The 9,694-nt window shown below is 49.2% G+C and overlaps 1 protein-coding gene across 1 annotated transcript; it reads left to right on the forward strand.

Annotated features, from left to right (window-relative positions):
* Positions 1-8,220: 8,220 nt before the first annotated feature.
* On the forward strand, positions 8,221-8,715 carry LOC116970100 (zinc finger protein 664-like; the record flags this gene model as incomplete). The annotated part of the gene is made up of 1 exon (XM_033016828.1): positions 8,221-8,715. A coding segment is annotated over exon 1 (369 nt), but the record flags the coding sequence as incomplete, so codon positions are not given.
* Between the last annotated feature and the right edge of the window lie 979 nt (positions 8,716-9,694).

Genomic DNA, 9,694 nt, shown 5'->3' on the forward strand with positions numbered 1-9,694 from the left:
TGCCCCTTCATGTGGTCCTCCATCGAAGCTCAGCCGCTCGAAGCTCAGCACGCACACCGAGCAGATGGGGGTAGAGCTCGCTGGCACCCTGGCCGCCCACATTAGCCGCTCACGTTCCCGTCTCTCCGTCCACAGTAACGGCTCCTAAACCCTTCAGGAAGGGAACACAGAGGGTCAACAAGCTGGCAAACAGGACATTACTAGCACATATTGAGTGTGTTTATGGCGGAGGAAACCATTATATAATTATGTGAAGCACACTGGCGCAGCGGTACAGTTGTTGTCTCACTGCCAGAGACCCGGGCTCGATCCTGACTACGGGTGCTGTCTGTGTGGTTTGTGCATTCTCCCTTTGACCTGCGTGGGATTTTACACCGGTTGTTCCGACTTCCTCCAATATTGGTGAGTCGTTTGACTGCTCGTGGGGGTTGCGGCAGCACCGGCGGGCCCACGTCGGCGAGCAGCTGCTCCCACTGTGACAAGAGAGCATGGGGGTTGCGGGAGCACCAGTGGATACACACCGGAGAGAGACCCATTGTGTGCGCTGAGTGTGCCAAGGGTTTCACCTATCCATGTTCTCCACAGATGCTGCCTGACCCGCTGAGTTACTCAAGCACTGTGTGAAACGTCACCTATCCATGTTCTCCACAGATGCTGCCTCACCCGCTAAGTTACTCCGGCACTGTGTGAAACGTCACCTATCCATGTTCTCCACAGATGCTGCCTGACCTGCTGAGTTACTCCATCTCTTTGTGTTATAGACATAGAGTGATACAGTGTGGAAAAAGGACATTTGGCCCAACTTGCTCACACCAATCAACATGTCCCGGCTACACTGGTCCCACCTGCCTGCATTTGGTCCATATCCCTCCAAACTTGGCCTAACTATGTACCTGTCTATAACTGTTTCTTAAACGTTGGGATAGTCCCAGCCTTAACTCCCTCCCTCGTCAGCTCGTTCCATGCACCCACCACCCTCTGTTAAAACGTTACCCCTCAGACTCATATTAAATATTTTCCCCTTCACCTTGAACCCATGTCCTTTGGTCCTCGATTCCCCCACTCTGGGCAAGAGATTCTGTGCATCTAACTAAATTGTGTTCTCTGCAAGATTCCAGCATCTGCAATTTCTTGTGTCTCCCTCACCTATATCCACCTATCACTTCTGAAGAAGGGTCTAAACCTGAAACATCACCCATTCCTTCTCTCTAGAAATGCTGCCTGTCCCGCTGAGTTACTCCAGCATTTTGTATCCACCTATCACTTGCCAGGCTTTGTCCCGCCCCCATCTCTCTTTTCCAGCTTCCTCCCCCCACCCTCTCTAATCAGTCTGAAGAAGGGTTCTGACTGAAAATGTCGTCTGTCCATTCCCCCTAAAGCGGTGGAGGAACTCAGTGGGTCAGGTGGCATCTGTATATGGAAGGAAATATAAGGCGACCACTCCCACCTCTCCTTTCCCACTTTCTCCACCCCACATCAAGCAGTCCGAAGAAGGTACCTGACCTAGAATGTTGCCTGTCCATGCTCTCCAGAAATGCAAGTTACTCCAGGAGATTGTGTCTCTTTTTGTAAACCAGCATCTACAGTTCCTTGTATCTAGACTAGGCGTGCATTGCACCCTACACTTGCACTCGGTCCGCCAAGGCCTGCTGGATCTCCCGGTTGCCAACCATTTTAACACCCTTCCCACTCCCATCCTGGTCTTTCTATCCTGAGCCTCCTCCATTGCCAGAGTGAGCTGATATACAAACAGGAGGTACATCACCACATAGCTTACAGCCCACTGACATGAACATTGAATTCTCCAAATTAAGGAAACGTCCCCCATCGTGGACCATCTCTTTGTCATTCATCTGTCTTCTTCTTGCTGGCGAAAGGCGTCAGGATTAATCCAGAATCACCGCTTCCCGTTCCCCCTCAACTACGAATGTTGGGATCTCGCTCTCCGCCCATGGACGTCCGCAAGACTGCGGTAAACAAGGAATATCGCTCGTCAACCTGCTGGAGCCAAGTCGTATTACAATGAAATAATTGTCTTTTTTTCTGGAAGAAATTAATTTAGAGGGAAATTAAAGGATAATGAAAAGCGGTGACTATGCAGATTTGCTTCGAGATTTTGTTGCATGACTAGACTAAGTGGGACCCATTGGGTCCCAGTCGCCCCCCCCGCCCCCCACACCCCCCAGTGCAACCCATTCCCCAACGCAATATTCCACCATCACTTTTCCCCCCAACGCAACCCGTTCCCCAAATCAATATTCCACTACTCGGGAGGGGGGGGGGGGGGGGGGGGGGGGGGGCGGTGTCAGAGGGGGAGGGGGTGTAAAGGGTGGGGGAATAATTAATACGCCAAACAGATGGCAATATGTCAAACACAATTCAAGGTAATCTTGATGTTTTATCTCATCTTTCAGGCGGCCCAAACCACCATCCCCATTTCATAATCATATTCAAAAGCCTCCCATTTACTGCAACATATCTATGCTACTAGCGGTAGGGGCACGGGAGATCCATTGTAAATCCTCACAGAAGAGTAAACAAGCTTCGTTATCTGCTCTGCTATTTCATGTTTACATTTACCATCCACCCTTCACACATTCCCAGACAAGAGGTAATATGTCTAATCTTACTTTTCCGATTCCCACAACTCTTCTGCACCTGGTCAAGCGAGAGCTGCCAATTGTCACATCCAATACACACTTTCGTTACCTTGTTCAATTATAATCAAAATTAAATAAGGAATGATATACATTTTTCTTCCACAGTTCCTTCCTTGTTGATCAACACTTAGAGTAAGAAAATATATATATTAATATTTTCTCTCATTAATAATTTGCAAAATTGGAGCCATACAGGTCCGATTATGATTTTGGTTGAAGTAAGCAAAGAGAAACGTCCTTGTGCATGCGAAGGAATATGGGCACTACCCCAACATTCTAATCAGATAAGGAAGCGTGTTTACTTCCAGCAACGAGTTCACTGTATTCTGTGTTGGATTTCAAACTCCAACTACTACCTTCCGCCTGTTTAAATGCCCATCTAGATGCCTCACTTCACCCTCGTATTCTCTCTCATCCCACACAATGTTAGTATATTCATGTATTTTATACTACAAAGTGGACACAGTCGGGAGACCCGGATGGTAGTCTGCCTCCCTGGTGCCAGGGTCTTCGATGTGTCTCAACGCGTCCAAGATATCGTGAAATCAGAGGGAGAGGAGCCTGAGTTCGTGGTACATATAGGTACCAATGACATAGGTAAAAAAAAAGGGAAGAGGTCCTGAAGGGAGAATTTAAGAGTTGGGAGGAGATTTAAGGAAATTGACCAAAAATGTAACAATCTCAGGATTACTGCCTGTGCCACGCCATAGTGAGAGTAGGAATGGAGCGAGGTGGAGGATGCATGTGTCGCAGAAGGACTGGTGCAGTGGACAGGGATTCAATTTCTGGATCATTGGGACTTATTTTGGGGAAGATGTGACATGTACAGAAAGGACGGGCTGCACTTGAACCAGGGGGGATCAATATCCTGGCGAGGAGATTTGCAAAGGCTACTGGGGAGACTTTAAACTAGAATGGTTGGGGGAGGGACTCAAATAGACAAAGCTAGTAGACAGAGTGTGAAGCAGGAGGCAGAGAAGGGAAGCACGCTGACACAAAATCTAGGTGAGAAAGAATAAAAAGAAAATAAACAGAATAAGAGGCGGTGGGTTTCTTAAATGTGCATATTTTAATGCTAGGAGCATTGCAAGAAATGTGGATGAATTTAGAACCTGGATTGACACCTAGAAGTATGATGTGGCGATCAGTGAAACCTGGCTGCAGGAGGGCTGTGTTTGGAAACAAAATATTCCAGGATACCCTTGCTTCAGGTGTGATAGAATTGGAGGGGCAAGAGGTGGAGGTGTTGCATTGCTTGTCAGGGAAGATATTACAGCAGTGCTTTGGCAGGATAGAATAGAGGGCTCGTCTAGGGAGGCTACTTGGGTGGAACTGAGAAGTGGAAAAGGTGTAGAAACACTTATAGGGGTGTATTATACACCGCCAAATGGGGAGCGAGAATTGGAAGAGCAAATATGTAAGGAAATAGCAGATATTAGTAGTAGGCACAGGTAGTGATTGTGGGAAATTTCAATTTTCCACACAGAGACTGGGAAACACATTCGGTAAATGGGCTGGATGGTTTGGAGTTTGTAAAATGTGTGCAGGATAGGTTTTTGCAACAATACATAGAGGTACATACCAGAGGAGGGGCAGTGTTGGACCTCCTGTTAGGAAATGAGACGGGACAGGTGGCGGAGGTATGCGTTGGGGAACACTTCGGGTCCAGTGATCACAATAATATTAGTTTCAATATAATTATGGAGAGGGTCAGAACTGGACCTAGGGTTGAGATTTTTGATTGAGAAAGGCTAATTTTGATGAGATGCGAAATGATTTAAAAGGCGTGAACTGGGACATTTTGTTTTATGGGAAGGATGTAGAAGAGAAATGGAGGCCATTTAAAGGGGATATTTTAAGAGTACAGAAACTTTATGTTCCTGTTCGGTTGAAAGGAAACAGTAAAAAGTGGAAAGAGCCCTGGTTTTCAAGGGGAATTGGACATCTTGTTCGGAAAAAGAGGGAGATCTACAATAATTATAGGCATCATGAAGTAAATGAGGTGCTTGAGGAGTATAAGGAATTTAAAAGAATCTTAAGAAATACATTAGAAAAGCTAAAAGAAGACATGAGGTTGCTTTGGCAAGTAAGGTGAAAGTAAATCCAAAGGGTTTCTACAGCTATATTAATAGCAAAAGGATAACGAGGGATAAAATTGGTCCATTGGAGAGACGGAGTGGCCAGCTATCTGCAGAGCCAAAAGAGATGGGGGAGTTATTGAACAATTTCGTTTCTTCGGTATTCTCCAAGGAGAAGGATATTGAATTATGTAAGGTAAGGGAAACGAGTAGAGTAGTTATGGATACTATGAGTTTCAAAGTAAAAGAAGTACTGACACTTTTGAAAAATATAAATGTGGATAAGTCTCCAGGTCCTGACAGGATATTCCCTAGGACATTGAGGGAAGTTAGTGTAGAAATAGCCGGGGCTGTGACAGAAATATTTCAAATGTCATTAGAAACGGGAATAGTCCCCGAGGATTGGCATACTGCGCATGTTGTTCCATTGTTTAAAAAGGGTTCTAAGAGTAAACCTAGCAATTATAGACCTGTTAGTTTGACATCAGTGGTGGGAAAATTAATGGAAAAGATACTTAGAGAGAATATATATATAAGCATCTGGATAAACAGGGTCTGATCAGGAACAGTCAACATGGATTTGTGCCTGGAAGGTCATGTTTGATTAATCTTCTTGAATTTTTTGAAGAGGTTACTAGGGAAATTGACGAGGGTAAAGCAGTGGATGTTGTCTATATGGACTTTAGTAAGGCCTTTGACAAGGTTCCTCATGGAAGGTTGGTTAAGAAGGTTAAACTGTTGGGTATAAATGCAGGAATAGCAAGATGGATTCAGCAGTGGCTAAATGGGAGAAGCCAGAGGGTAATCGTGGATGGCTGTTTGTCGGGTTGGAGGCAGGTGACTAGTGGGGTGCCTCAGGGATCTGTGTTGGGTCCTTTGTTGTTTGTCATGTACATCAATGATCTGGATGAGGGGGTGGTAAATTGGATTAGTAAGTATGCAGATGATATCAAGATAGGGGGTGTTGTGGATAATGAAGAGGATTTCCAAAGTCTACAGAGTGATTTAGGCCATTTGGAAAAATGGGCTGAAAGATGGCAGATGGAGTTTAATGCTGATAAATGTGAGGTGTTACACCTTGGCAGGACAAATCAAAATAGGACGTACATGATAAATGGTAGGGAATTGAAGAATACAGTTGAACAGAGGGATCTGGGAATAACCGTGCATAGTTCCTTGAAGGTGGAAACTCATATAGATAGGGTGGTAAAGAAAGCTTTTGGTATGCTAGCCTTTATAAATCAGAGCATTGAGTATAGAAGCTGGGATGTAATGTTAAAATTGTACAAGGCATTGGTGAGACCAAATCTGGAGTATGGTGTACAATTTTGGTCGCCCAATTATAGGAAGGATGTCAACAAAATAGAGAGAGTACAGAGGAGATTTACTAGAATGTTGCCTGGGTTTCAACAACTAAGTTACAGAGATAGGTTGAATAAGTTCGGTCTTTATTCTCTGGAGCGCAGAAGGTTAAGGGGGGACTTGATAGAGGTCTTTAAAATGATGAGAGGGATAGACAGAGTTGACGTGGTTAAGCTTTTCCCACTGAGAGTAGGGAAGATTCAAACAAGGGGACATGACTTGAGAATTAAGGGACAGAAGTTTAGGGGTAACATGAGGGGGAACGTCTTTACTCAGAGAGTGGTGGCTGTGTGGAATGAGCTTCCAGTGAAGGTTGTGGAGGCAGGTTTGTTTTTATCATTTAAAAATAAATTGGATAGTTATATGGACGGGAAAGGAATGGCGGGTCATGGTCTGAGCGCAGGTAGATGGGACTAGGAGAGAATACGTGTTCGGCACGGACTAGAAGGATCGAGATGGCCTGTTTCCGTGCTGTAATTGTTATATGGTTATATGGTTATATATAGAGAGGGAGACAGAGAAGGGAGACAGTCCGGGGGAGGGAGAGAGGGGGGGGAGAGACTGGGGTTTGGAAAAAGGGGTGAAGTGAGTAGTGGGGGGAAGCAGGGAGTAAAGGGAGGTGGGAGGGATTCAAGGGGGAGTGGGTTTGGTGCCGAGGGGGGTGAATGGGGGGGGGAACTGGGGGGGGGGGAGAGGGGAGTCAAGTGAGTCATGGAAGGGGGCAGGGTGCCTGGTGGGGGTTCACATTGTTTGGGGGTGGGGAGGATGGGCGAGGGAGCAAAGGGGGGTAAGGTTCAGGAGGCGGCAGAGGTAAGGGGCAGGGAGCCACAGGGAGGAGGTCACGTTGTTTGGGGGTGAGAGGGTGTTGCAGTTTTGGAAGTCAAACCAGGGCAGGGTCTTCACTGTGAATGGCGGGGCGCTGGGGCAATAGACAAGAGATAATATGTGCAAGAATAGGCCATTTGGCCCTTTGAGCCAGCACCGCCCTTCAATGTGATCATGGCTGGTCATCCCCAATCAGTTCCCCGTTCCTGCCTTCTCCCCATATCCCTTGACTCCACGATCTTTAAGAGCCTTATCTAGCTCTTTCTTGAAAGTATCCACAGAACCGGCCTCCACAGCGAATTCCACAAACTCACAACTCTCTGTGAGACAAAGTGTTTCCATGTCTCTGTTCTAAATGGCTTACCCCTTATTCTTAAACTCCCCCAACATTGGGAACATCTTTACTGCCCCTAGCGTTTCCAAACCCTTAACAATCTTATATGGTTCAATAAGATACCCTCTCGTCCTTCTAAACTCCAGAGTGTACAAGCCCAGCCGCTCCATTCTCTCAGCATATGACAGTCCCGCCATCCCGGGAATTAACCTGGTGAACCTATGCTGCTCTCCCTCAATAGCAAGAATGTCCTTCCTCAAATTAGGGGACCAAAACTGCACACAATACCCCAGGTGTTGTCTCATTAGGACTCTGAACTCTGAGCCTTGCGGAATGTGTAGAGCCGAGGGATCTAGGAGTGCGGGTACGAGTTGGGCCGAAGGGCCTCTTTCCAACGCTGTATCACTCCATGACTATGACAAAGTGCTGGAGTAACTCAGCGGGTCAGGCAGCATTTGTGGAGAAGATAGACACAAAGTGCCGGAGTAACTCAGCGGGTCAGGCAGCATCTGCGGAGAGAGGAATGGGTGACGTTTTGGGTCTACACCCTTCTTTGGTTTAGTTTAGAGATGCAGCGCGGAAACAACAGGTCTTTCGGCCCACGGAGTCCGTGCCGACCAGCGATCACCCCGTACACTAGCACTATCCCACGCACATTAGGAATAATTTAACAATTTTGTGGAGGCCGATTAATTTACAACCCTGAACGTCTTATAAATGTTGGAAGAAACAGTAGTGCCTGGAGGAAAAACCCACGCAGGGCAAAGGGAGAACGAACAAACCACACAGACAGCACCCGTAGTCAGGATCGAGCCCGGGTCTCTGGCGGTGAGGCAGCAACTGTACCGCTGCGCCACTGTGCCACGCAGACTTATATAATGGTTTCCTCCGCCATAAACACACTCAATATGTGCTAATATTGTCCTGTTTGCCAGCTTGTTGACCTTCTGTTCCCCTCCTGCAGGGTTTAGGAGCCGTTGCTGTGGACGGAGAGACGGGGGCGTGAGCGGACATTGAGGACGGCCAGGGTGCCAGTGAGCCCCCATCTGCTCGGTGTGCGGGCTGAGCTTCGAGCTGCTGAGCCGCGATGGAGGACCACATGACGGGGCACAACAAGGAGAGGCGTTATGAGTGCGACGTGTGTGGCAAGCCCTCGCAGTGCCCGAGCCACCTGGAGATCCAACGGCGGGTGCACACGGGAGAACGCCCCTTCAACTGCACGGAGTGCGGCAAGAGCTTCACCAGCTCCAGTATCCTGCTGCGACACAACCGCGTGCACTCCAGCGAGAGGCCCTTCACCTGCTCCGTCTGCGGCAAGACCTTCAAGAGGGCGAGTCACCTGAAGAAGCATCGGCGGGTGCACACGGGCGAGAAGCCCTATTGCTGCTCCACATGCGGCAAGAGCTTTGCCCAGTCGTCGGCGTTGTGTGAGCACCGGCGGGTGCACAGCAGTGAACGGCCCTTCACCTGCAACTGCGGCAAAGGCTTCAAGTCGTCCAACCAACTGAACTTGCACCAGCGCACCCATACCGGTGAGCGCCCCTACACCTGCGCACAGTGCGGCAAGGGCTTCACCCGCTCCAGCAGCCTGCTGGTGCACCAGCGCACCCACACCAGTGAGCGTCCCTACACTTGCGCCCAGTGCGGCAAGGGCTTCACACAGTCCAGCACCCTGCTGGTGCATCAGCACACCCACACCGGCGAGCGCCCCTACACCTGCACCCAGTGCCGCAAGGGCTTCACACAGTCCAGCACCCTGCTGACGCACCAGCGCACCCACACTGGCGAGCGGCCCTACACCTGCGCCCAGTGCGGCAAGGGCTTCACCCGCTCTGACGGCCTGCTGGTTCACCAGCGGGTGCAAGCCGTCGACCATCCCGTCCCCAGCCCGGTGTGTGGAGAGCGCTTCACCATGGCCTTCCACGCCCTGTCTCACCAGCACGTACACACCAGTGGCCCGCCCTACGACTGCCCGTACTGCAGTGAGGAGTTTGACAGCTCGCGGGGGTTGCGGCAACACCGGCGGACCCATGCCAGCGAGCAGCTGCTCCCACTGTGACAAGAGAGCATGGGGGCAGCGGGAGTACCAGCGGATATACACCGGAGAGATACCCTTTGTGTGCGCTGATTGTGGCAACGGTTTCACCCCCATGTCCAGCCTGTGGCAGCACCGATGTACCCACAGCAGTGAGCGTCCCTTCCACTGCCCGTCCTGTGGTAAGGATTTCACCCGCCTTGACCACCTTCTGGAGCACCGGCGAGTCCACACCGGGCCAGCGCCCCTTCACCTGCCCGCTGTGTGGCAATGCCTTTGCCCGCTCCTCCAGCCTGCTGGCACACCGCCACGTGGATAGATAGGCGCTGTTTAGGTAGAGACAAAATGCTGGAAGGAATGGGTAACATTTCGGATCGTTTCTTCAGTCACCAATTCCATC

Source organism: Amblyraja radiata, unplaced genomic scaffold, assembly GCF_010909765.2.
Source record: "Amblyraja radiata isolate CabotCenter1 unplaced genomic scaffold, sAmbRad1.1.pri scaffold_528_ctg1, whole genome shotgun sequence".
Classification (NCBI taxonomy): domain Eukaryota; kingdom Metazoa; phylum Chordata; class Chondrichthyes; order Rajiformes; family Rajidae; genus Amblyraja; species Amblyraja radiata.